Source organism: Strigops habroptila, chromosome 12 (assembly GCF_004027225.2).
Source record: "Strigops habroptila isolate Jane chromosome 12, bStrHab1.2.pri, whole genome shotgun sequence".
Taxonomy (NCBI): Eukaryota; Metazoa; Chordata; class Aves; order Psittaciformes; family Psittacidae; genus Strigops; species Strigops habroptila.
In genome coordinates, this window is record NC_044288.2 from 22,782,947 (window position 1) to 22,810,919 (window position 27,973).

The window sequence follows — 27,973 nt, forward strand, 5'->3', positions numbered from 1 at the left end:
TGAGCCGATTGCAACACATGCAGCGCGGAGAGGGGGAGCGCGAGCAGCCGGTGTCCGACGTCAGCGCCGCCGCCAGCCGCGCGCCGCCGGGGGGGACCGCGCCTGAGGTGAGGGGCCGGGCGCGGGGGGGGCGGGCGGCGCGCCGGGCCCGGCCGGCTCTAACCGCTGTGTCTGTGCCGCCCGCCCGCCGCAGGCCGCCGCAGCCGCCGCAGCAGGAGGAGGAGGAGGAGGAGGAGGAGGAGGGAGAAGATGGCGGACGATCCCAGCGCTGCCGACCGCAACGTGGAGATCTGGAAGATCAAGAAGCTCATCAAGAGCCTAGAAGCGGCCCGCGGGTGAGCGGCGGGGCCTGCGCCGCCTCAGGGGGTGGCCGCGGCGCGGGGGGGGTGGGCGCACCGTGGGGCGGGACGGGGGGTTGCGGGGCCGCCCGCCACGGGGACGCTGCGGGGAGGGACCTGGCCGGAGCGGGATCAGCAGTGAGGGCTCTGCCGCCCGGCACCGTCCCGCCGTCGCGGGGGGTGAGGGAGAGGCGCTGCCCCGGCCCGGCGGCCCCTTCCCGGGCCCCGGTGCCCTTTTGTCTGGCCGCGTGGTGAGGCGGCCAGGTCCCTGCGGCTGTGCACGGCCCTGGGTTTGGAGAGGAGAGCGGGCTTGGAGCGCGGCGAGCAGGGCCCCCGGGGACACCGGGGAGGGCTCAGTCGCAGAAAGGAAGCGTAACCGGCTTTCCCGCACGGGAAGCGGGCAGCGCCTGCCGTTGTGCTCCCCGCTGCCCCCGGCCCGGTCGCGGTTCACCAGCTGTCTGCCCTCCACCCTGTGAGGCTGCCTCTGCCGGGTGTCCTGGGTGGATGTTCCGGCCCCGCCGGGCGGGGAGAAGGGACGCGGGGCCCGCTTCCGAGCTCCACGTAGCGTCCGGCCTCGCCGTGGCCCCTGGCTGCCCCGTGCCAGCTGGCACCGGGGACCGGCGGATTCCAGCTGGAGCAGACAGCTCCTCTGCCCCGTGCAGGCGTGGGCTCCTCCCAGGGGACCCACCGGCTCGGGACGAGGGGGTGTGGGGTTGCAGTTACTGTGATTCTTCTCTTACCAGCACATACCTGATCTTTCTCCCCCCTTCACCTTCCAGTGAAAGTGCTTAGCTCCTTTTCCCTGAAAGCAAGCTCTCCCAAAATTTGGGTAGTGCTAAGTTTAAAGGCTCTAATTCCACTTCTGTTTGTCCTTGCACTTTGATTTCTCTTTTTTTCCCCACCAGAAGTAAAACTGCTGGATGTTCTCACAGCCTGCCCCATGCCAAAGGTGACATGGTGCCTGCATGCGTGGTAACTCAGCAGTGGCCTGCTATGTGGGTTGGGAAGCTACTCAGGCTTGAGTACTTGTAAGAACCGTAGGTTCCGGAGCTGTAAAATAGCAAAGAAAGTGTGTGTCTCAGTATACAGTGCAATAAAGTCGAAATGAAGGGTGACTGCATGGCTCTGGTTCCATAGGCTCATCTGAACTAGTGTTAATTGGGCTGGGACATTGCTCTGGGGGCACCCAAAAAGTGGGTTGCCTTTGGACAGCTCACATACACTGAGCTGCTGTCTTGTTCTTCTTCCCTTAGTACCGGTGCTTGTTCTGGTGTGTAGAGTGGGCATGGGGAGTTGTTTAGCTGAAAAGTAACCCAGGGAAGTGGAAGTGAGGGAGAACCCAAGCTACAGCTGCCCCTAAATGTTATTTAACATGATGTACAAAGTAGCTGTGCAGGGGATGGGGTGTGGGAGAAGGGAGTGGGGAGCCTGGGTTGTCCTTTCTGCAGCAGAGTGGACTTTGACTGCCGAAGCTGACCATTCAGCTGTGCCTGTGCAGGGTTGACAGCGTGTGTTGGACTCATGGGGAGGTCCTGGCAAGCGTGGGAGCATGTGAATGACTTCTGCCATGAAGTTAAAGGCCTTGGGGAGCTATGGGTGTCCATTGCAGCTTGTGAAAACACCTAGTGGCTCCTGTAACAGCGCTGGGTGTGTTTTGGAAGTGTACAGTTAGTATTTTGGCTCTCCCTGATTCAAAATGTGGTGACATTAGCGTGTCTAGCTTCGTTGGCAACTCTTGTGTTGTTTGGAATAGGTGACTGTTGCAGAGAGCAAGACTACAGCTGGTATTGGAGAGCTCCCAGGGTGAGGTGAGGCAAGGGGCTGGCTTGGAGCGGGTGGCTGTTAGGGGTAGCAGCTTCTTGGGGCCACAGCCCTAGTGTCTTTCCTCTTCCCCGCCAGTGGTCCCCAGAACATCTCTTCTTCGTGTAAAGGTGCTGTGAGCACAAGAAAACGCACGTAGGAGGTTTAGCTGAGCCCTCTGAATCCAACATATGTCCTAGATGTTGTGGTACTGCTGCTCTTTAACGTGTGCGCTAGCTGCTAAACCACCACCTGATGAAGGCCGCTGGTGCTAGCAATCCTTGTAGAAGCAAGGTTATGTGTAAATGGGTGTTGTGCTAAAATTATCCTGGTCTGTTTGGGCCCAGTAAGGGGAAGAGATGCTGCAACTTTTGCCACCAGAGGCATTAGGCTCCCCGGCACAAGAGGTGTGAGGTAGTGAAACAGGCTTTTCCGGCCTTTGGGAGAGTCGCTTCCTCTTCCTGTGAAGTAGGAAGACCTGTTCTGGGGTGGGTTAGGGGGCAAAGTCTTTAAATAGGGTGATGTGGAGGGCCAGGGACTCCTTGGCGTCTCCACCTTCCCTTACTCATGTACTCCTAATAGTGACCCAGCAGCAGTGTCCCAGTTTCATGTGCTGGTTGTTCCTGCAGTGGATCAAAGAGACGGGAAATGGAGGAAGCTGGAGCTAGATGTTCGATTCGTGTGTGGCGGTTGGGGCATCTCTGCTGTTAGCCAGCTTTTTGGTAAAATCTCCATGAAATCTTGCAGAATGTTATCAGAATGTTAAGTGAGCATGAGAGCAAGGAAATGCTTTTATCGTGTCTGGGATACATGAGCTAAGTGGCAGTATTTGGTTGGAAAACCAAGGTGGAAGATTAGAGCTTCAGCTTTACTAGAAGCTGATGAGCTCAAGGCCAGCGAGGCTAATGTTAAGGTAATAGCCTAGCAAGAATGTCCTGTGTTATTTCTCCAGGCTGGCTTTCTTGCTGATCTCTGGATAGCAGGAATCTGGCAAATCAAAACAAAAGTAATGTTTAAAACTGCCTAACCCACCTCAAAACCCTCTCTCTGCTTGGCAGGGAGTAGAAGGAGCTTTTGTCTGTATCATGCTTCCTAAACCAGAAGTGTCTGTTACTCTCTTTCTAGCTCTCCCAAGGCTGAGTTGCACGCTGTGATACTTTACACAGTTAATGAGTTGATCTTTCTGATGTGGTGTGAAGGGACGGGGAGTAGCTGGTATCTGCAGAGTATGTGTGAGTGAGAGCAACTGGGGGGCCTGAGTTCTGTGCTGTAGGCAATTAACCTTTCCAGCCAGAAGATGATGAGGGTGAAAGGCTGCTGGTGAGCCCTCATGAGAAGTCTAGCCTTGTCGCATCTCTGGTGGCTTGGAGTGCTCAGACTTTCATCAAGCATCTTTGCTTCTCTCCCACAAAGGGATTCTGCTTTCAGTCCACTGTTAGGTTTTGTAACAGACAGATTTGGTGAAGGACTGTGCCCTCCAGAAGGTGCAGCCATGGCTTTGCATGTGGCTGTTGCAGCAGCTCAAGTAGAAGTAGTATTGGCCCTGTGTTTTCCCTTATCCTCTCTCTCGGTGCTTTTCTGCTGTTGCTTCATGCAGTTTTCCAGTGTCAGTGTTAAACTGACAATCAGTCTTTGTTCCTTTGGTCTTTGCAGTTCTGAATAGTTAGCAGGGCTATGGTCATTTTTTTTCTGCTAATCTAAGCTGTAAATGCTTGGCAAAATCAAGCATCAGCAGCAACTGGCAGTTTCCTTGCAGGCTTAGGCCTGAGATGGGGCCGGATCTGAGTCACGTTTGGAAAACTTCTCAAACTCTTAGGGACAGGGGCTCTCTTGTGGCAAACAGCTCTGCTCAGGAATGGTTTGCTACCACCTCCTCTGGCCAGGTGGACTTCCTGACCCTGAGTGAGAGCACAGCAGGTGCTGGTGCAGGGTGTAGAGCTGCATTATAATGGTAAAACCCTCAGGAACCTGCTCCCTTGAGACATCTCTCCTGCCCTGAACTTGTTCTGTTCAGAGCAGTAGCCCTTTTTAGTTGTTTTACTGAAACAGGGAGAGAGGAGGCAAAGAGAATGGTGTCTTTGAAGGCTCTCTCTGCAACAACCACTAAGGTTGACAAGTGTAGTGTGTTGAAGAATTTTTTCCAAACTATTTTGGAAGGTGGGGAAACAGGTCATATGCAGGCTTCAACTAACTCTGAACAAGTAACTTATTCTGCTTGTAACTGGAAGAAATGGCTCAAAGCAGAATGGAGAAATGGCAAGAGAAGGGGACATCTCAGTGTCTCCAGAGCCACGGGAAGGCAAAGCAATGCTATTTCTTGCTAGGATTTGGATTCTGCCAAGTTGAGACTTCCATCTGTGTATGGGAGAAACCAGGAGGAGACAAATAAGTCACCAGGGAGGAGAGAGGCCTGAAAGTGTGTGGGGAATTCCTGCAAAGTGAAATAAAGGCTAGTTCTGCTTGAGGGTGGAAATGCTGACCTGTTGCTTAGACATAAGTTTTTTCAGCTTGTGTTGCAGAACACATCACTTGCAGCAGGGTTCTTCTGCAGTCCATCTGGAGCCTTGCTGGGCCTGATGGAAGAGCCCAACTTTGGAGTTAGCCTCGGGCTGCTGCTGTTTCCCAGCCTTGCGTGACAGGGACAGGAGGAGGCTGCTTGGGTGAAGGTGGGTGGGAGGCTGCACAGCTCCACACCTACTTCTGGAGCGTCCTGGGATGGTGCTGCTTTTATGACCAGGCACGTTGGCAAGGCTGGGTGAGACCTGTTTGGACAACCTGGTGCTCCTAGAGAACAAGATAGCCTTGGTCTGTTCTACTGTTAGGATGGCGGGTCTTTCCAAAAGTGACCTGAAATCCTACCTGCTTGTGAGTTAATGCAGCAGCTGTGAGTGCTGCAGCAGCACTAGCTGCTGGAATGCATGTAGGGTATGTCTGGGGTCAGTTGCAAGTATGAGTTTGCCTTGTTCCTGATTCCTTTTGAACAAAGTGCTTGGGAACTGGTGGTGCTGGGGTTATGTCGTGCTGTATTTCTCACCTGAATTAGGCAGTGTTTGGTCACTCCTGGGAGCATCTGCAGTTCTTTACTGTAGGTGGCTTGTTCTGCTGATAGCAGGTACTGCACAACTTCGTTGCACTCAAGTTGCAGCTGTGCTGGAATACCTGTTCAGCAGTTGAGTGTGCTACAATAGTTGTTGCTTAACGCTGGTATAAACTCTTCTGCTGCACCATATATGCATATAAGATCCAGTACACCCACATATAGTGGTGTACTGTATCTTACAAGTGTAACAACACCACCATGTCTAGGCAAGTACCAGTAAAGCTAAGTCTTTTAAGTGATGTCATACATCAGGAGGAGGATTTTGTGTGCTGTGACTGGTTTCTGGCTACCCTGCCAGAGGTGTGTCAGTTCAGAGGCTCCCTCCCCTGTTCCCAGGCTGCAGCAGATCTCTTTCCCCACCTTCTTTATTGGGATCTGTTTGTCGTTGTGGCTGTACCTTGGGTCTGGGCTCTGGGAAACAGTTTAACCGTTGATACAGGATCTGTTTCTGCAGAGCTGGAGCTTTCACCTTAGGACGTGGAGTATGGAGACCTTGAACCGGGCCTGGGTGAGCTGGTCGATCCCTGAAGGGCAGTGCTGTGGCAAGGTACTACTTGGCTTTCCAACTTGTGCTGTGTTCATTAGGTTGCAGTGCTGATATGTCATGCTAGTGCCGGTCATGGGATAGCCTTGAGGATCTCTCCGCAGCAAGCTGATGTCTCCAGTGGAGCTACCTTTGCTGGAAGTCTTTTGCTTCAGCTGGAATCCAGGCTGGGCCAGCCTTGGGATAAACGGCTGCATTTCCCTCTGTGGAGAATGTAAGCCAGATGTGGGGCAGGGACTGCAAGAGGAGTGTCTGTGGGGTGGCACATGGAGTTTATCTTTGCTGACAACAGGTTTTCTGCTTTGGCTTTATGAGCTGTCATTAAAGTATGGAGTGTTTAGGGAAGAGGTTATGATTTAAGTTCTTACCTAAGCTGAATTGCTTCCTTGAAGCAAAAGCACTGCTTCGAGCCTGCTTGTCTTAAGGGTAGTTTCTAAAGGAGGTCACGTTTCTGTTACAGAAGTAAAGGCTGCAGTATTAATACTGCCTTTTGCTTCTGGTAGTGTGAGGAGATGGAGACATTTGCAGAGAGGTCAGAATAGAAATAATCCAGGGCAGAAGTGATAGCTGAGGGCTCTGTGGCAGGTAACCACACAGGATGTACTGCAACTCTTTAAACACTGTTTCCCTCTCAAAGTCTGTTTGAGTCCCTTCAGGCTGCCGGTCTCTGTAGTGTTGGGGTTAGAAGCTGGGTATGGGTTTCATGTGAGCAGGGCTGATCAGACCCCTCAGGATTAAGGCAGTGTCTCTTAAGAGCTTGTGTTTTGGTGGTGTTGAGGGGGGTGGTCTGAGAAAGCTGCTCTCCCTGTGCCAGATAAGAATGCAGCTGGAGCTGGGGAGAATGTCCAAAGGGTTGTTGACATCCTGCTGGTTGCCTGTGCCTAATTGTTGTAGAACACTTTCTGGGCTTTCTCATCTGCTTGCTCTACCTGTTCCTTTTGAATTGTAGCAACAATTAGGACGTGTTGTTTGAGAGTACACACTAGCAAGTGGCAGAAAATGACCTGATCTGGGAGAATGGTTACATGCGAGACAAGAACTCTAGGAAGTGTTTTATAGCCCCTGGTAGTTCGGCAGCCTGGTACCCTCTTTTACAACTCTGTGAATCATTAGTGAACAGTGTGATTCATATACAGCTCATCATTCACATAGAGCTAATGAATGAGTCCCTGACTGCTGAGGAGAAATGACGTGGCAAAAGATGGGAATGAGCACCTCAAAAGAGGACAGACTTTTTTGGCTTTGTGGCAACTGCATTTCTTCCCCCCTGCTCCCCTTTTATCTACCTATTCCCATGTAGCTCTGAGGCATTAACATCTTAACAAGCAAATCTGGATCTGTTGCTGCAGTCCCTCAGTGTACATCTTGTACCCAACTGGTCCATTAGCATAATGCAACAAGTCTTTTAAACTTGGAGCATTGATAATTGGAGAGGGAGGAGGGAGAGCAGGGGAACTGTGGCAAAACCAAGCCTCCCAGTGAGTCACAAATGTCTGAAGTGCAGAAATGTCTGTTCCACTTACCAGTAATTGGGCATCCGGGCTTTCTGCATGAGGTCAGATGCAGCCAATAAGGCCTATTCAAAACATGCCTACGCAATTAGGTTTTGTGATGTGTTGCCTTTGATCCAAGGATTTCAGAGGGGCATTGATTCACCCTCCCTGTGGGGTGTGCGGTAGCCACTTATGCTGATTCAAGTCTCTTTGGTAATATGGGATGAAGTCAGGATTTGCTCCTGGAGCTGCAGAAGTGAGTTGGGATCTGGGTGCTGGTGGTTGCCTGAGCGGCAGCCACAGTGTCGGAGCTGGCTGCAGTTGGGGACAGGAGGAAGCCTGGAGCATGGAGCTGCTGGCATTGACCTGTGCGCAGGTAGTGCATAGTGGACTAATGGGCTCACTGTTACTTGCTACCTGTGCAGCCTTCAGACACGTGATACCTGGCCAAATTCTCTCCTATGTGGAGGAATTAGGGGTCCGTGACCTGATTCTTCTTCCACCTCCTTTCTGTCCCTGGGGAGTGATGCATGCTGAGCTCAGGAGGCAGGTCCTGGCAGCAGGCCAGTGACTGCTGAGGGGGGGAAGCTACCTTGCCTGACCCTTGGTGAGACACTAGCCAGTCTTGCCTCTGCTCTTTTACTGAAGCAGCCATTTGCTGCCTCCCTGTGGGAAGCTTTCCCTTGCTGCTGAAGCAGGGGGTGCACTGAGGAAAGCAGGCTCACTTTTCCAGGGTGGGTTCTAGCTTGGTGCTTCGCTCCCTAGCCTGCATTTGGTAAGCGTGCTTGGCATCTCAAGCCTTTTCCTCTTTGAGAAGGTCAGTGGGTTAGGGTAAGAAGGCACAATACCATTTCAGGGCAGTCTTAATGTCTCCGTTCAAGTTGTTTCTGGTTACACAAAGTGCTTTTTCTATCTGATCTGCCAGCATTACAGGAAGATGATACGCAAGATTCCTGCCTAGGGCTCTGGGACAGCGCTCCAACGGGAGAGCTTGGCACTGCGTGAGCCATGGAAGCAATAGCTGCATGGCCTCATGCTGTGCAGCTAAGTGATTTTCCTTTGTCCAGGGTGGAGATGGCATTCAGAGACTGATGGATTAGCTATCTGGGGTGTTTCTTTGACTCAGGGGAGGGGGGCTCACTTTCTCCAATCAATGCTTATGCTGAAAAGTACTCTTGAGGAAAGAATTACTTGGTCTCCTGGCTCTTTGATCCTCCCCTCATATCTGCTCTGCCCTCATCTTGTGCTTTTTCTCTGCTTCTGAGGCAGCACTGGATCCAGAGAGGTCATCTCTGCCTTACTGCTGCTTGGGAACTGGTCTCTTCTGTATCTTCATACCCTTCTTTGGATGACTTGGAAACCTTTGAGGAACAACTTGTATTGATGTCGCCTTTCAGTAAATGACCCAGAGTTCTTGTGTATGCTGCTGTGAAATGCAGAATGCCTCTGAGGTGGAGGTTGTGAGGTTCCTCCTGAAATGATGCTGCAAAAAGTACTGCCGACAGCATGGCTTTCAGCTCAACTTTACATGAAACATCTAAGGAGCTAATGGTAGGTCCCATTGTCAGCTACCCACTGTTGTGTGCTCTGTCTGGGTATCCATGCAGCAGTCTTTGAGCCCATCATCTAAACAGGGAGTGGGATTTCATCTGTTTCTGATGGAGACCTCACAAAAAGCTGTTGCTTCTCAAGCAGCAGTTAAATGGAGGCATGTTGGCCATGTTTGTTACAAAGCATTCAGCTGATGTTCTCACAGGCAGTGCAGTCTTTGGGTAAGCTTCCAGATGACCTTGCCTCTGAAGGCTGAAGGGAGCCTAGACTCTTAAGATTGTCTCTGCTCTGTCCTAGCAGGCTAACAGGATTTCCAGGAAAAGTTAATGTAGCTTTTGCATCTGCTGTTGTCTCTCTAGATTTGGCATCTCAAGCGGACTTGAGCCACTTCCTATTTGACAAAGGCTTTGTCTTATTAAAAGACACGATGTCTTTAAAGGGCACAGCTATGAACTTCAGAGCCATAATTCCTAAGTTGTAAGAGCATATGAATAGAACTTCCCCAGAGCAAGGTCAACACTGTTGCATACAGGACTTATGTGTGAATAGGGAGTGTCTAATGGCCTGTGTTTTGTAAGAGAACCCAAACCAGCCTATACAAAAGCACACTCTTTGTATACTTCATTCAACACCTCTGCTCAGATACAGGATCAAAACCCCATCAAATATTCTTTACTTACATTACTGCTTGTGTGAACTGTGCTCTTGACTTAGTCCTTCACACTGTGTGGGTATTTGTTCAGAAGTAGCTGTCTTGGACCTGTGGAATTCATCTGGTGAAGTTCTGCCTTGGATTACATAGATAGCACTGGCATCTGTGTTGCATCTGGCTGTGGGTGTGTCAGTGATGGGACTGGTCTAGCCATGGTATAACATCAGTAGTCTTGGTGGTCCAGGCAGCTTGGGCTCCTTGGTACATGTGGTGCCTGCTCAGTAATCCACAGTCCTCTTGGATGGAGACCAACAGACGTTACCTTGGGAAGGTAACATGGCTTGAAGCAGTATGTGGCAACAGCTATTTCATAGAAAGCTTCCTAGCTGTGGTATGTGGTTAAGATCTGATTATCTGAAAGCTGTTTGCTCCGTGCCTTTGCTGGTCTCTGGCAGTCACATATAAGCCTTGTCCTGGGGAAAGCAAGATGCCCACGAAGCTACTGCCCTGTAAAAATAAGCTGCTTTTGAGTCATAGAGAACGAATGACGTTCCTTGCCTGTGTATCTCCACATTACACAGTGTGCTATTAGTGTAAAATGTTTCATTGTGGAACAACTACAGCTCAGCTGCTGTTTGTCAGGTCTCCTCTGATACCACAGGATAGGCCAGTAACTGCTATTTATATAGCATCTCTGTGAAATTAATGCTCTCCCTTGCCAGCACATATCCCAGATTCCAGGAGGCAGGTTGAGTGACTGTTCCTCCTCAGCCTTCTGGTTGGGATTGCTCCGGTGCCAAGCTGAGGGTAGCTACAGTCAGTGCTTGCTGGTTTTTGTGTGGTATGCATGTAGCCATTTCACTGACATAACACTGTGTAAGATGGTCAGAGTCTTTTAGAAAGCTACTAGGCCAGTTTCCAGTTTCAGCTGAAAGCTGAAGGTCTAAGGGTCTGCTCAGCTGTTCCTCCTGACGGGCAAGAGAGGAGAAACTGAATCCCTGTAGATGAAGATGGCCACCCGGAACAGGAGGCTCAACTGCCAGCTGTAATGAAAACCATCATGGGGTGTACTTGGCAGCTGATTTCCAACGTGATACACTGCTCACTTTGTGCACTTACCTTCTGTAGTGGTGCCTTCCTCATGCTGGACCAGCAAGTACACAGTGTGCACCGCTCCTGGTGCCAAAGGTGGCTGGAGACTTGGAACAGCAATCCAGCTGGTGTAAGTGTCTTCAGTGAAATCCCCTCTCTTGCTCCTGGAAAGAACCCAACAGTTCTCCTCTTAGTCTGCAATGCCACAGCTGTCGTAAGGCACTTGAGATGCCATCGGATGATGCCTCTTGGGCAGTACGGGAAGGTCCTGCAGGGAGAACGGAGCTGCTGGATGCTGTGTGTAGTACCTGCTTGGAGGAACACTGGCAAAACTTTTCCCTTTGGGATTCTGGGGCTAGGTTAGTGATGTTCAGCACCGCACACACTGCCACTCGCTGTGATAACTTGATAACATTTGTTCTTAAGCCTTTCTGTGCCTGGGAAAGCTGTTTTTGGTGGTACAATTGTCTGAAATTCAAACTGTAGTAACGTTGAAGTTTTAATACTAGAACAGGCTGTCCTATCCACAAACCTTGGTTTCCTACAGAACTCGCTGTCTCAAGAGAGCGAAGTGTGCTTGGTTTTGCTTCGTCCTTTCCCCCAAACGGTTCCTTGGCAGGTTGTAGGGGCAAAGCTGGAGCCCACCTGCAGTGGTTTAGGAGCAAAGTTGGAGTCTTGATTATTGTCCACTATCCTAGAGATAACTAATGCTGGTACCTTCAGGCCACACTAAATCTGAGCTAATTACCACTTACTGGCAGGGCTGGTACAGTGTGAGTAGTAACCATCATACCCAGCCGGTGAAGTGGTTCTGCCTTTCCGGAGGTTGGCACTTACTTGCCCCATTGTTCCTTTATAATGTGTGGACAGATGCCCTTAATGCCTTAAATTGTTTTCTCCTCTGCAGTCCCTTGTGCAGTGGCACACGTTGTGCTGTCCTGTGGCCGGGGATGCTGGTTTCTTACAAAAGCAAACATCTCTGTTTCTTACAAGGAGCATTTCGGGTCTTGATGTGCATACTTGGATTACAATGGCAGCTATTTGGCTGCTGTGCAGGCACTCCTTAGCCCAGAATAGGGACAGCAACTGTGTCTAGCTGCTTCAAACTTCCTGGCTTGGTTCAGTCTGAAGGCATTAGCTTCCAGCTGATCTCATATAATTTGTCTTGGGTGCACTAAAACTGGAGGAGGCGAGGGGAACCTCTTAGCAGTGCTGTGTTTTGAAATTGGGATCCTGCTGAGCAGAACATAATCTGGAGTGCTTCAGGTCCGTCCTTCCTGCGGGAGAGCTGGGGATGATACAAGGAAGAATGCATGTTCAATCCAGAGCTGCCAGTGTGAGCACTGCCCTTAATCTAGATTGATTACTTAATTGTTCACTGTAACAATTCTATAATGAAGTTTTGTCTGGCAGCATGCTCACCAGGGGATTCGTGGTTGGCAATGGTCTGCCAGGCAGCAAATGTCCCATGTGCTTCATGCACAGCAGAGCCTGTTGGTTTTACAGGTCTGCTGCTTGGAAAAGCCCCTTTTGGGAGGTTGTAGTCAGCATGATTTCCCCTACTTCCTTCTCAGAGTAAATGTGCTCTAGAACCGTGTCTTTGAACAGCAGCTTGCTTAGAAACTGTTTCCTATGTTTTGTGTCATTGTGGTGAATTTAGCAGATGGAACCACAACTGGTTTTTTCAGACCTTGCCATCCTGCAGGAAGGTCACATGCAGGTACCAGCTTGCTTTGAGAGGGGAAAACTGCTCTTCTGTGGCAGGCTAACAAGGTCTCAGTGGTGCATGAGGGAGTTCTGCAGCCGTCCTGATCACTGGTGTGCAGGCGTGCTTCAGCTGGTGACATGCTGCTCTCAGCCTCTCTGGGACATGATCAGATCCTGACAGTGCGCTGGTTTAAGGAAGAGGGAGATGAGCAGGGGGGATGCTGACTGTTACCTTCAATTAGCTGGCTGCCTAATGAACTGCTTGGTTGGGTGGATTAGCTGTACCCAGCAGGCAACAGCAGCAGCATACTGGCAGGGGCTGCTTCCCCTGGGGGTGCTGGGGACACGGGTGAGGAGCTGGTGGCTCCTTGTGCTCCAGGCTCCAGCAGCTGGGGATGCTGTGAGGTGCTCAGGCTGCACGCCTGCTGTTCTGCTGCATTCTCTAGGAATCAGTTAGTGCCTGAAATAGCTTTGACTGAGTAAATAATGACGAAAGCACATCAAATCCAAGAAGTGCACTTGGTATTGGTAATGGAAGGTGCTTTTGGACATAAACCCAGGCCGGGTTTGCTGAAGGGTTGGACCAAGCACAGCACAGTGCTGTCTTAAACTAGTTTGAGATTTACGTGAGGGAGAATGCATCATCTAAGAGACCCATTTCATTTATTTGCTTGCAGTAATGAATCACGAGAGCTTGTGAAGTGCACTGTGTTACCTTGGGTCGGGTGCTTTGGGCAGGGTGTTCCTGAGGAACAGTGATTTGCCTGACGCGTGACTCTGCCTTATAGATAAGAAGCTGTGTGTAATAGAAATGATGGCCAGTTGCAGTGGCCCTGTGAAGGTGTGGGGTTGGTGCAGTCCAGCCACTCACAGCACACAGAGTTGCACTCTGGCCAGCAGCTCTGCTCATGCCAGTGTTTCTGAGGCAGTGGAACATAACAGGAGGCCAGGGGCTGGGATCTGAGGAGTGGCTTGCATTTGAAAACTGAAGGTAGGTAGCTTACTGAAGAACTGGTCTGGGGAGGGAGGGTGTTCTGGGTCTTCCACCTTGCTGTTTCCCTAGCTTGCTATCTGCTCTTCCCCCTCTGTCCTCAAAACTGCATTAAATCTCTTCCTAGCAGGAAAGCCATGCAGTGCCCAAGGGCCATAACAGTCCCATCTGCCGCATCGGGATGTGCTCAGTTTATGCAGCAAGTTAGGTGTGATGTGCAGAGCTTTCCAATCTCTGGGAAGTCAGAGAATCTCCTCTTTCAGAGGAAGAAATGAACTCAAGAGTGCTACTTTCAGAAAAGTCGGGAAGAGTTGCTTTCATTCCGATCAGGCTCTTACTCAAAGGAGCCTGCTGGGAATGATAGGCCATTAGATCTCCCCTAAGGCTTGTGCCATTCACTGTGGTAGTGAGCTGCTTTAATTGAGTGGTATATGGAGTATTCTTGGCTGGTGTGACCTGGAAGTCTGAGAGCTGTCAGCATGGCTCAAAGCTCCTTCTGGGAATAATGCCTGCAAGTGTCTCTTCATGACTTTCTTGATGAGTGTGTATGGGGATCTTGGATATTAAAACCAATTAGTTGTCTTTAAGGTCAGGGACTTATTTGACCTACCAGCATCTGTTTCAACTTGGCCTGAATTGAAGATCTTTGGAAGAGGGCTGTACAACTTTTCTAAAGAGGCTAATGAAGTGATGCTTTTTAAAGCACTTCCCTGCTGTCTCTGTAGCCCAAACACTTCAGGCAGGATGCTAGAGCATGACAGGCTGGAGCAGCAGCAGGCAGGTTCTCTGTTAGTCTTCTACTGTAAGAAATGTAAAATAGCAAAACCTAGCAAACACACACCCCCCGCTTTTTTTTTAATGGCTGAAAAGCACTTTAGTTCTCTGGTACAGAATACTGAGTAGAGGTTTTTCCACAGAGCTTAGCTGGTTTGCCCTTGAGAGGGCTAGAGGACACGATGAGATACTTGATTTTTATGCCATTACTCTAATGTGAAGTATTAGGTCTGGGTTGAATTTGAGACAGTGCAGAAGCAGCACTTCAGACATCTGGGATACTTCAATGGCAAATGGCAGGTACCTCCTGGAAGGCAGATAGGAACTTTCCTGATTTTCATGTTGGCCTTGGATGGATTTGAACCACGAGGCTGCTTTAGGGATGAAGTTCTCTGCAGGATCCACCCAAAAGCCGTAGGAAAAACGAGTATCAAACTTACTTTTTCATTGAATTTAAGCCTGCGCTGTGATTTGTGGGGTCTTATCTCCTGACTCTGTGCCTGGGGTTGGTGCTTAAGCACACTTTATTTAAAGCAGCTGCCAGAGCTGGTCAGCTTCTCTGTAAAGTCAAGTGCTGGTGGGTAAGTAGAAAAGACTAACTGCTACAAAAGGGTCCTTCCAGTCTGGTTTTCTGTATTAATCTGAGGAGAACAAAGTGTTAAATCAGCACTGGGGCTGGCTTGTGCTACCAGCTGTCTGAGAACAAATGGAATGGACTTTAAAACATTCTTTAAGTATGTGGCTGCATTGTTTTAAATAATCTCTGCTGGGGACAGCTTCCATGCCTTTAGCTTGCAGCCCTTAGCCTCAACATCCGTGCTTTCTTTTTCCCAGAGTAGTATCCCAGGTTAAATGAGCAGCTTTTGGAAGACTTGCTTGGTAGTGACTAACCTGAACACTTGCTTATGGAGCCACATGCTTCTGAAGAGCCTGGTTTTGTTCTCTTTTCTCTCCCATTACTCCAGCAGAAGGGGAATGACACCAATAACAGTGGAGTGAAGCATCCTTGGGGGAGGGAGGCAAGACAACTGCGTGCATGGAATATGGTATGAAATCACGTGTTGCTTTGGCTGGTGGCTGCTCACAACCCCTCTCTTCTCCTTTCTCAGCAATGGTACCAGCATGATATCGTTGATCATTCCCCCCAAAGACCAGATTTCGCGAGTGGCAAAAATGTTAGCGGATGAGTTCGGCACCGCCTCCAACATAAAGTCTCGAGTGAATCGCCTTTCAGTACTGGGAGCCATTACATCTGTACAGCAAAGACTGAAACTCTATAACAAAGGTAACTTCTAGCTTGTGTGGATGCTGGCAAACTTCCCTTACTTGGAAGCAGCCTTAAGTTCCTGCATTATGCAGTTTTCTGCTAAGCAGATCTGTTGGCCTGTGCTGCTCTCTTTGCACTGATATTCCAGGTACGTTGCCTGTGGACAGCTACTTAAGGGGGCCCTTGGGACTAGAATAGTGAGATGGTCCTTGTCTCTAATAAGCAGGCTCATGATTCTGTCCTTAGCAGTGCTGACTCTTGTTAAACTTGAGCAGCCTTAAGAGCTATTCCACAATAGTTCATTTGCATTAAACTAGTGGTTTTCCATCAAGCAGAAACTTATGTATGCCTTCTGCATGCCACTGTGCAGCTACCATCACAAACAGACCCAGGCAATCTATAATGGTTGCTGGAAAAGTGTTCATTGTCAATGTTTTTACACTGGCAAGTGGTTTTTATTGAGATGGTCAGTCTGTAAATCACTGTATAAGAATTAGGAAGGCTTCACAGGGTTACCCAGCCTTTTTCAGGATTCTGTGAGCTTGCAAGCTCATGGGTTTAACAGCCAGGTACGTGTTCTTGCAGCTCTGTTGCAAGTCTTTCCCTCAGTGTTACCTTTAGCTTCCTGCAGCTCTTCAGCACTAAATTAGTTTGCTTTCCATTGTAGAGATCTGGGAGGGAATGAGGTGGAGGAAATGGAAAGTAGAAAACTTAGGAACTTCAGTTCCAACTGTGCCTTAAGTATTAAGGCGTAGTAGTTTTTGATGGGTGCAGCTTGCAGTATTTCTTAGTGATCTAAAATTGCATTGTGTCCCTTGTAGTACCTCCAAATGGTCTGGTTGTTTACTGTGGAACAATTGTGACAGAAGAAGGAAAAGAGAAGAAAGTCAACATTGACTTTGAACCTTTCAAACCAATCAATACATCGTTGTATTTGTGTGACAACAAATTCCACACAGAGGTAAGAAGTCCCCTATTACCTGCTGGTCCTGCAGTAGTCAGGCTGTTTTGCTAGACTCCCTGGAACAATCCTTGATGTGCAGAGTCCACAGTCTGTAGAGCAGCAGGGTTTAGTTAAGACATCCTGCTGGTGAAGCCACCAGCTCCTACTACAGCTGACTTTATGGTCCAGTTAGTAACTGCTGAGTTCGTGTAACCCACAGACATAAGCTTTTCTCTGTAACTGGAGGCAAGGGTTTTTTCCTTAACCTCAGAGGCCATAGATTTTATTCCAAGCCAGGCCTTAAAGTAATACCAAGATAATATTAATGTTGCCAGTCCTGATACCAGATGTGTTAACTGAGACCCTTGATGGAGAACTGGCAGGGGCCTAATCTGCCTGGGGTAAAGTGGGATTATTTTTATTCAACATCTGCTTATCTTAGTTAAATGAAGGTTTGAGGCATATTTAAAGTAATGTGGATTACACTAGTCTTGACTGGGTGAAGTCAGTTCATTGCATCTGTTCTGGCTCTACTGGCAGTTGCAGAGGTCTCTATTTGTAGTAGATGACTGACTGCCTTTCATGTCCGTGGGTTCACCACGATAAATGTGTGGACTGAGACTTAACTGCCTGTCATCAAACCTGTATGACTTGGGCTTGACAGGCCCTTCATTGATGTAGTTCTGCTTGTTTGCTTGGGTTTTTGGAGACCTGATCCGTGACTGGGATTCAAAGGGTAGGAGTACAGGAAGGAAAGATGTGCTTGTTGCACAGGTGAAGTACATCGCTATTATTCTGTCTCCCCACCAAGGATGAAATCCCAACACATCTGTCACCTACCAGGAATAACAGAACTGGGCACAGGTACAGCTCTTGAGTCCTGCTAAGCCCCCATGTCCATAGGCAAGAGGTAAATAAGAGAATTCAGGAGAGAGTCGGAGGTGCAAAGCCAAGAGATGTTTGTCCCTGCAGTTGCTGGCAGTGGGTGGATGGTGCTGCGTTGCCTTCTTCCCCATCAGGAAAGGGATTAATTTGGTCTTGTCTGCAGCTGCTTCCTCAGGGGCTGTTCACTACCAAAACAGTAGCTGCTGCCCAGTGGGCTGTTGCTGGGAGCAGTGAATACACTGCTGCTGATGTGTAGCATTGCTCAGCAAGAGAGTGGCAAGAACTTGAGAGGAATTTGTGGTAATTGCTGCTGCAGCTGTGATTACTAACAGCACCTTGCTCCATGGGCTGTTTGCTCTCCTGTGTCTTCTGAGTATGTGATTATTTTCGTTGGTATTGTCTGTGCTGCATGATCAAATCTAGCTGCAAAAGCCTGCTATATGCATCTTGAGCAGCAAGATGATGTTAGCACTGAAGTCTTGATTTGGCTGTTTCCTTTGGTTGTAGAGCTGTGGTTTTAACCTAGTGTTTTCCTCAACATGCAACTACAACCCAACAGGTGAGGGCATCTGGCTTGGTACATCAGCAGCTTTCCAGTGAAAGTGAGGGCATGTCAAGGAGCAGAAAGTGGAGGTGATCTTCACCTTTAGGCTGAAGCAGCAAAGAGGAAACTCGGCCCAGACTGAAGGAACAGAATAAAAGCTTGTGCTTGATAGGTCAAACTGTGGAATTGCTGACATAGAACTAATGAAGGGAAAATAGAGGGAATCACTGATCATTGGATACTTTATTAAAATAAGAGGGAATCAAGAACATCAGAGCCATACGCTGCTTGGCAAGAGGATCTGGTAAGATTTCCTCTAGATATTTTATTGCCTGTGTGAAACCAAAGTAAATTCCCAAGAGGGATATGAACCCTGGTGTGTGTCTGAAGGGTAGGATTTGCAATGACTTATTTTGATACCTTGGCTGGAGCATTCATTCCAGTCACACGATTTGCTTGGCTCTGTCCCAGTTAAATAGATTGCAATGTAATATGCCACTTCCTCTTCTCATTCATCCCACTGCTGAGGAATTAATACAGAATATTTATTTTGGCCAGTAGTTTCCATTAAACTTTAGTGTCTGTTTCTTTTAAGCTTGAAAGCTGTAGAGTTGGTCGTGTGGATTTTGGATAAAGATGACTGATGGTTTTTATCCTTTCCATTCAGCCCAATAATCAAGCTGGCAGGCTTGCAGGCAGTTAAAAGGTCCTCTGCAGTAAACCAACACCATCACTCTTTCAGTATTAAACTGGTGACTTCAAACAATCTGTAATTTGACAAGTTCTCCATCCTGCTGATGTGGTTTTACCAGCTAGACAGAGGATTCTTGCTCTTACTTTTATTGGACATGTGTAAGTGAACAGGAGTGGGTGTGCTGAATGTTCCTGCCCACTCAGGCTGCCCTTGAAGGAACAGTAGCTGCCAGATGCCCTCGAAAAAGGAGTGTAGAATGTGGGTATTTGTGGATGTCCCACACCACCAGAACCAAGGTTGGGCAGGACAAAAGTAACTCAAAAGCCTTGATATTAAGCAATAGATTAATGGTTAGTCAACTTATATGACCTTACAGGATGAATTTAGCTGCCTTCTTTAGAGGGAAGATAACTTCCATTTTGCAGCAAATGTTCTGGCTGTATTCTCTATAGCCAGTTATGCAATTTGCTGCTGTTACTTAATTCTGCTTTGTAAGGCTGAGTTTGTCACAGCCACTATAGATTTCATCATTCTACCTTTGGGACTTGAAGCCAGCAGGTGCAGCAAACCAGTATTTGTTGTAGTTGGCAAGTTGAAAGTCTGTATTAGTGCTTTGCAGGATGAAAGTAGCCCAAATAGCCTGATCTAGTGAACTAAGCAAGTTCTGCTTTGTTGGCTGGAACGGTAGGAAAATTCCTCTTCCAGTTTTGCCAACCAGAGAGGTGATGCAGCCTCATAGAGGTGTGTGAGTTTCACTTTCCAGAGCTGATCTTTAGAGTTTTGCTATTCCACCTGCCTGCAACATCAGGTGATGAACTGGTAAAAACAGTGAAAGTAGTTATCAAGCCAGAGCATTAGCTTCCTTTCTGCTCTTGGCAGCATTGTGTGAGGTAGTAATCTGGGACTCCCAAATGTGCTGCTCTTCCTCTAGCTTATTGGTATATAATAGCAAAGACCACCTACAGAACTGATATTTATTGAGGTATACTGTTTCTGGTTGCCTTTCTGAACCAGGGTCTTTAATAGACTGGTGCTTACTGCTGACAACATCCTTTTCTGTTCCAGGCTCTTACAGCGCTGCTTTCCGACGACAGCAAGTTTGGCTTTATTGTAATAGATGGTAGTGGTGCACTCTTTGGAACTCTTCAAGGAAACACAAGAGAAGTCCTGCACAAATTCACTGTGGATCTTCCAAAGAAGCATGGTAATGCACTAGTCTGTCTAGACTGTTTGCAGCAGAACACCATGGGGTGGCATGGGAGGGCAGGAGCAGGAAACTTGGCCTGCAGGTGTTTAGCTCTACTCAATTCTTTGCTTCCTTGAAATCTGACAGCAAAGCCTCTAGTCTGAGCCTTCTGTCAAAATTAATGAGTCACTGTAATATGCATTTGATCTTCAAGTTGTGCTTTTTATTTCTTGGAGCATTTGACCCTTTACTTGGTTTTGGGATAGTAGTAACTAAATATTACTAGCACAAGTAGTAACAGCACTTGGTAGTGTCTTTAAAGTTTGCATCTGATGGTATTGCTTGCAAATCACAGTGAAAAGCAAGAAGCTCTTCCTTGCAAGAAGCACAGAACCCTAATTGGGCAAGCACATTTGTAGTTCTGCTCTCTGGTGCTGCATTGTAGTAAGCCACTGATGAGTTCAGTCTGTTAGCTACTCCTGGCTTACTGTCCTTAGTAGATTGGGATGAGACAAAATGAAATTGAAACATCTCCCCCAGTTAAGTTCCTGCAGCAGAGTTTACTGGGATGCACTGCATCGGCAAGAAAAGCACGTGAGGCAGTGTAACAAAGGAAATGGCTTTTAATGAAGGTACAGGGCATAGAAAATGTGCACAGATGTTCAATTTCTAAAGAAAGTTTCAAGTCTGTATAAAAACAAAAACACCCTCAACATATTTCCCTCTTGGGATATGTGGAGAAAAATCCCTTGCTGTGAGTGAGCCCTCTTTATTCACTTACTGTTTGAATGAGTGCCCCTGGCTCTGCTTGTGGCAAGCTAATTCTGAAGGCTGCATCTGCCCTTGGCTTCCATTATTCAGGGCCCAGTTGGAACCATGTACTGATAACCTTCCTGAACTGAAATTACTTCCAAATCACTCCTTCACATCTGTTCTCTTGTAAAGGTAGAGGAGGTCAGTCTGCCTTGCGTTTTGCTCGCTTGAGAATGGAGAAGCGACACAACTATGTAAGGAAGGTAGCAGAGACGGCTGTGCAACTCTTCATCTCTGGCGACAAGGTGAACGTGGCTGGTCTCGTTTTAGCTGGATCAGCTGACTTCAAAACCGAATTAAGTCAATCTGACATGTTTGATCAGGTGAGTGGCCTTTTCTGAGCAAAGCCCAAATGTTTAAGCTGTCAGTAGTAACGGTGATATTAGCAGTAGCTACTTGGTATGAGATGTATCTAAGGAGGAATATAACTTTGGTGTCTGAAGTCATTTGATCAAAACTAAACATCTGATGTATCCTAATGGGATAGGATACCTAATGTCCTAGGAGGATTTTCTAATGCCTCCCACAAGGAGGTAGTCTCCTTTTCTTAACAGCAGTGCTAGAAAGCAGTCTGTCCTCCCTGGTTTGGAACTGCCTATTCACATTCTTTCTGTTTCCAAATCTAAAGTAGAAGCTTTACTGGAATTAAACTCTACTAAACCTAACCTCCATGTCCCTGTTGCCTGAAAACTGAGCTTCAATATCAAACATTCAGAGGTCCCTCTGACTCAGAACCTCTGCTTGCAAGTGAAACAAAATAGATTAATGCTGTGACTCTTGCCAGGTGCTTGTTCTTGTGGCATTATGAAGTAGTCTTATGGCAGTGCTGTGTAATAGACTCTTTTTCATGTCTTGCTTGTTTAGCGGTTGCAATCCAAAGTGCTCAAACTAGTTGACATTTCATATGGAGGAGAAAATGGATTCAATCAAGCAATTGAGTTGTCAACTGAGGTCCTCTCCAATGTGAAATTCATTCAAGAGAAGAAACTAATAGGTACGTGACCACATGTTCAGCTTTCTGAGCCAAATGTGCTTGACTGAATATGCTGAGGCCTTTAGGCCTCCTAGTAGTGCCTTTGTGTGCTACCTCAGCCCTGCGATGCTTTTTGAGGTGGACAGAGCATGACTTGTAGTGGTTCTTTGTTACCTGAATGCCTTCTCAAATGCTGCAGGACTTAGGAGACTTTAAGGGGGGGTGTGTGTTGTTTTTTTCCCCGCTGGACTTCTCAGATCTTCCCTGTTTATCCTTTCATCAGAGATTGCCTTAGTTTTCAGGCCTTCTGGTGACATTTGAATAGGAGGGGGTGAAAATAGCTCCTCAGATCACTTGCATCTTCAGCAAGATGAAAGTTAAGATTTTTTGTTTTAAGATGGCAGTAGAAATGATCCTTTGACTCTCAGAAGGTACACATTGTTAGATTAAAAGCACAGGAGGGCAATAGTACCAGTAGATACCTTACACTGGGAAGGGTGAAGTTAAATGGTTCCTGCTGGTGGGTTAGTCCGGTTGATTGTTTTAACAGCAAAGGCAAGCCTTTCAGTGGAGTGAGATTCCTGACACGGCAGTATTTCAGGGAGTATTTGTTAGATTTGGAACATTCATCAGCTTTCTGCTGATGAATCTTTTAAACTACATGCTCTGACATGTTACCATATCCTTTGCTTCCTTCAGCAGCATTACAATCTCCTTTTCCAACTGCTTCTTGCATTCAGATCAGGCTTGTTTAAAGCTCCATGTGGCATGAGCAGTGTTTATGACAATCTCTTTCTTTGTATCCTGGCTGCAGGACGATACTTCGACGAAATCAGTCAGGACACGGGGAAGTACTGTTTTGGCGTTGAAGATACGCTAAAAGCTTTGGAAATGGGAGCAGTAGAGATACTGATAGTCTATGAAAATCTGGATATCATGAGATACGTTCTGCACTGCCAAGGCACGGAGGGTAGGTAGTGCTTCTGTGAGACTGAAATGTCCATGAAGGTTTAACACCTATGCCATCTCGCTTGGATAAATTATGCTGGAGGAACTCCTTAAGTAGATCTTTAAGGACTTGATCAAGGGGATGTCATGTAGGCAGGTCACCAACTTGCAGCTTCCCAGCTACTCTGAAAAGTCTGAATGAAACTAGCAAGCTTCCACTGTGGAGAAACAATTGCAGTGCTGGGGTGGTAATTTATCACAGTGCTAGCACAAAATCTGCCTTTCAGTTGTGAAAGTATAATTGTGGTACCAGTGCATTACAGAGGGGATGCTGACTTGACTCATGGCCAGAAACATGATTCTTACTGACCACAGACAAACCAGAATGCCTGAAGCAGGACCTCTGCTTTTTTTGGTGTTGACATGAGTTACTCCTCCTGGTGTGCTCGTTTGGTTTCTCATAGAGCTTCACGAAGAAGGAAAGGCAGTGTCATAGTATCCCAGACTGGTTTGGGTTGGAAGGGACCTTAAAGCTCATCCAGTTCCAACCCCCTGCCACGGGCAGGGACACCTTCCACTAGAGCAGGTTGCTCCAAGCCCCTGTGTCCAACCTGGCCTTGAACACTGCCAGGGATGGGGCAGCTGCAGCTTCTCTGGGCAACCAGTGCCTCACCACAGTCAGAGTATTTCTTCCTAATATCTGTCGTAATTGCTGACTGTTGTCAGGCTCTTGCTGTCTTTAACCTGCACCTGGTAGTTTTATCCAAACTGATTTTTTTCACCTCCCTTTTCAGAGGAGAAGATTCTGTATTTGACACCAGAGCAAGAGAAGGATAAATCCCACTTCACAGATAAAGAGGTATTTCAACTTTGGGGCTTGTAGATTTATTCTCAGTATACTGGTGCAGCATTCTGAACATCTGAGCTTAGTTTGTCACAAGCACATGAACATGTGCCACCTTTCTAGCACTCGGATGAGACTTCAAGATGACAGCCCATGGCTCTTCCTGTTCACCTTCTGTGTAACCCTTGGATTCCATGCTTGCTTTACTCCCATCTTCCCTGCCACCAATTCCCAGATGGTGTAAATGAAGTGACAGGCAATACGGGGTCTTTGGCCACTGTCGAATTACCTGCTAGAAGAGTTTGGTAGCCACTGTGCAACATGCAGGCTAAGGTCCCAAACCATAACTCCCTCTTTATTGTGCACTTACGTGGTCACAACCAATCAGATTTTGCTTGTGCAGGTCAAAAAACCCTGGCAGGGTTTGGGATCTCTATTACTTTGCAGTGTAAGCTGGGCAAAGAAGTCTGTCCCTTGTGAAAAGGGTGGTCATCTCTGTCTCATGCAGGAGCTGCCAGGGTAGCCCTTTCCCTTCTGGTGGGGTAATTGCTAATTCCTTCTGTGCATGGCAGGTTTCCATTGTTATCTGCAATGATGTTGCGTTTCTATGCCAATAATCACCTGACCTCCTACTTATAAAGCTCTGTGTTTGCATAGATCAGTATTTCCTAGAGAGAACAGTGCCTGGTTAGATGAGTGGCTATGGACTGTTTGTGGGGTATAAAGCAAATCTAAAGAAACACTAAAAACTGTGTAGCATGAGCTGACACTTGAGCAGAAAGAACAAACAAGGTGTTTCCTCTCCTGCTTCTAAGTTCTGAAGTATGGGGCCCCAAAACAAGGCCTGTCAGGACTTAACTTCTTAACACCAGGAGCATTCTGCTTGTGTCAGCGCTTGGCTGATACAGATGTGTCCCAAATGCCTATCACATGGACCCTGGCAAGTGTGTTGGTTGCTCCAGCCTTTGAAGCAGGAAGGTCTCTCTTTAAAAATGAAAAGACAATAGTGGTCTTTAAGCCAAAGACAACTTTAGGTATGGATTTTCTCAATACCTAACACACAGTGATGTAACTTTTTTGTTACTGGTTTTTTCCACATCCTCAAATGTCTTTCTAGACTGGCCAGGAACATGAACTGATAGAAAGTATGCCCCTTCTGGAGTGGTTTGCAAACAACTACAAGAAATTTGGAGCAACATTGGAAATCGTTACAGACAAATCACAGGAAGGATCCCAATTTGTGAAAGGATTTGGAGGAATTGGAGGTAAACTGCAAGAGAAAAATGTTTCTTTTTTTTAATGGTTGTTTTGATAATCTGGTGCCAGGGCAAGTGGGATTAATCTTATTCCTATTAGTCATAATACCAGTTCAAGAAACTATCATGTTCATCAGGGATCTGCAGGTGAATTCATTCCACATTCAGCACGATGATGCTGCATGTTGTGCAGCTGTCACTTTCCAACTGTGTTCCTCAGATCGCTTTGTCCTTCAGAGTGCTCAGAGGGTGGACTGTCCTTCTTTCCAGCTGCTGAATTTCAGAAGGGCTGTGAACTGCCTCACTCTCTGCACAGTTGTTGTTTTGTGGCAGACCATGCCCTGCTGTGTAGAAGTGCTGTATGACAAACCCCAGCCTAGTTTCTGAAGCAGTTGGATATCTGTTACTCATCTCTCAGAATTTCCCTGTACTTTGCTCCCTGGTCTTCCCTTCTTTTCAAAATAAAAGCATTTTTAGCCCAACTTCATGGAGAAATGAGGCTTCTGAAATCCTTCAGTCCTCCTCTTGAGCTCACTGACCAGTTTCAGCTAAGTCTGGCAGAGGTGCAGATAGCTGCTCTGCTTCAGTCTGACAAAAACCGTTAGTGGGGTAGAGCCAAACCACCTGCTGTGCGCCTTGTTCTCCCCAAACTAGAGATCCCAGGACAAAGCTGCTGCTTTTTGGCTGATAAGCCAACTGTTGACACTTGCTGTGTTTAGGTTAATGGATGTAGAACAGAGTGTATTGCAAAGAGGAATTTCTAAGGGCCGGAGAACACTCATCAGAAGGGTTCGAGCCTGAATGGTTTGGCTACATAAGGAGCAACAGGTTTCTAAGTTTTCAGGGTTTGTAATTCCAGGAGTCCTTCCTGTCCTCCCAGATCCAGTCTCTGCATGGTGGGCTACTTTTCGCTACCATGCTCCCTCTAGACTTGAAATACTCTTTGAATACTCTTCAGCTAAGTAAATGTTTCCAGGGATAAAGGCTTCCCAGAAACCCAGGCTGGTGTTTGGGGAGGGAAGAGTCTAGAGAGACAGCCACTAAATACTGCTTTTACTGTTGTAAAAGTTACTTCAGTGCCAGCTGCCTTCTGAATGTAACTGTCTGAGCAGTTAGAGTAGGTCAAATGATCTGTCACTGCTGCTTTTTGGAGATACAGTCCTCCTAGAATAGGTTCAGCTTTTCCAGCAGAAGAGGTATTCCTTCTTTTTGGCACTAAATTACACCAGGCTGTAACATGGCTGTGGCATTTCCACGCTAACTGGATGTCCTCTGTCAGTCCTCAGCCTGAGCCTAACTCACAGTACAAGTTTTAAGTCAGCTTCTGCGAATTGAATTGAGAACCTCTTGACGTGCAGACAGGGCTCAGGAAACTGTTTAAATGCCTTTCTGGCTCTATGGATTTTGAAGAAGCTAAAGCCTGTTGTTTTTCCCAGGTATCTTGCGGTACCGAGTGGACTTCCAGGGAATGGAATACCAAGGAGGAGACGATGAATTTTTTGACCTTGATGACTACTAGGTAGTCGACCTGGGTCCGGCAAAACGTGCCTCGCCCCTCCAGCATCCAACCCAAGGAGCAAACTCATGGTGGAAAACTCAACAGATCCCTGCCTTAGAATTGGAACATTTCCAGAACTTGATCCACAAACATTGGATTTAAAAAAAGCAAAACCCTACACTTTGATTTGTCATAGTGTCAGTACAGCAGCAAACTACTAAGTTCCTCTATGCCACTTTGGACTAATTTAAAAAGAATCCCAATTTTTACTTTTACTCAATGGTGAAATTGGTTGCTCTTGTATTTTATGAAAATGATTTTTTTAACCTTCATGATACATTAACTGCTGTAAAACCTCTTCCTTCAAAAAATTAATAGAAGTAAGATCCTACTGGTTTGTTTCTTTTTACTTTGATTGGAGAGATCAATTGCTGCATTTTGCAGCCCCGTGACCCATTTACATGGCACTCTCAGCTTAGACTGCAGAAGAAGAAATGTAATGAAATTGGAGCCGTTCATTCTCTTCTAAAGAATGAGAAGGCACTTACCTTGAGTGCTAGCTTATGTGTGGCTTGCAAATTCAGATGGGATGGGGAGGCTTACCAGCCAAACGTGCTTTAATCTATTTGCAGAAGCACTGCTCTCACAAACTAGGAAACGCACTTCATTGATTGCAATGAAAATGCTGCTGAAGTCTTGGGCTTAATTTGGATTTGAGCAGTGCAGCCTTCAGGATATATTATTATTATTATTTTTTTTTTTCAGTCTTGACAAAAATAAACACCTGATTTAAGTGAAGTAAGGTACACTTTGCTTTGTTTTGTTCCTCAGTAAGTTTTTCTTTTTGCTTTAGGACTGCGTAAGGTTTCCTTGAGTATGTGAATTGGAACCCACAGTTCGTTCATGGAAGCGGGTATTTAACAGGAGTCATTAGCAAATGGAGTCCTTGACAGAAACCTTAGTGCTGGTGTGTTTGGAGCATTCTATACGTGTATGCTGAATGTTAGCACAACCCGTGGGACACCCATCTCCCAGCACTAAGGCAGTCTGTGGGATGGGCTCACAAGTCTCCTGTAAATCTGATGCTGAACATTTAATGTGCCCTTCATGGGTTAAAACTTCTGGTTGCATCAAGACTCAAGAAAGCTTTTTGTCACGCCTGCTATATAGAATGCACTTCAACCTGCTGGAACTGGCAAAGGGTTTTTCAGGTGGTGGTGCAGGCAGAGAGTGAAGTGAGCGTTGGCATGAGGTAATGCACAGGTCTTGCTGCTTTTTGGGGGTTACTGGGTTCTCTGACATCGCGGTGCCTGGTAGTTCTGCTCTTCACTGGCTCTGTCACTCCTGGTGCATCGGTCAAAAGCAGCTTCTCTTCCAAGCTGCATACCTGCCTACTTTTCCCATAATCCTGTTTCACTTGAATGAAGGGGGAGCTTGTCTTAAAACTTCTGCCACGCTGTTCTCTGAGGTCCAAAATGACAGTCATTGTGAGCAATACAACTCGTACCCCTGGCTTAGAACCTGGCAGATCAGATGGCTTTGCTGGTGTTCTCGCATCAGAGCTGGAATCTCTCACAGAAGGTGGGCCCGGGTCCGCCGCAGGTCTGCGCAAACCCAGGTTTGAGCACATCTGTGGTCTCCACGGCGGTATGTTCATGACTTTGCCATTGTAAATGGGTCTAATGTGACATGACAAGACCAGAAAAATTGGATGTAAATTTACATTTTTTTGAATATACTGCTTGTTGTTTCACATGATACATTAGGGTATGCAGCTCCTTTTTGTAGTTTTTATTTTTACTATTTAAGTTTGGAAATGATGCCAAATTTTTGTATTTCTTTAATCAATGTGTTCTCTTCGGTGATATATATTGCATTATATATTGATGTGTATATCAATATATACTGATATGTATTACACTTACACATACAAACACGTTAAACGGGGGTGAAAAATCCTAGCCTTCGCATACTATATAGCCTCTGCAGAGAGATCCCAAGCAGTGATATCTTGGTGTTGTGATGTACAGAAATGGAGAAGAGTATTAAACCATATTTAAGAATATAGTAACGACTCCTG

General features: G+C 47.1%; 1 protein-coding gene across 4 annotated transcripts; it reads left to right on the top strand.

Annotated features, from left to right (window-relative positions):
• Positions 1-27,960, top strand: ETF1 (eukaryotic translation termination factor 1). Of its 4 annotated transcripts, XM_030505218.1 has the most exons (11): positions 2-107; positions 194-335; positions 15,152-15,327; positions 16,131-16,270; positions 19,441-19,579; positions 20,507-20,697; positions 21,239-21,368; positions 22,162-22,317; positions 23,090-23,154; positions 24,257-24,404; positions 25,832-27,960. In XM_030505218.1, exons 2-11 carry the CDS (start codon positions 250-252, stop codon positions 25,912-25,914), a joined length of 1,314 nt encoding a protein of 437 aa, XP_030361078.1. In that variant the 5' UTR covers positions 2-107; positions 194-249; the 3' UTR covers positions 25,915-27,960. The 4 variants fall into 4 exon arrangements, with proteins under 4 accessions (XP_030361081.1, XP_030361078.1, XP_030361080.1 ...); XM_030505221.1 differs by lacking the exon at positions 22,162-22,317 and having other exon boundaries at positions 1-107; XM_030505220.1 differs by lacking the exon at positions 24,257-24,404.
• The last annotated feature ends 13 nt before the right edge of the window (positions 27,961-27,973 follow it).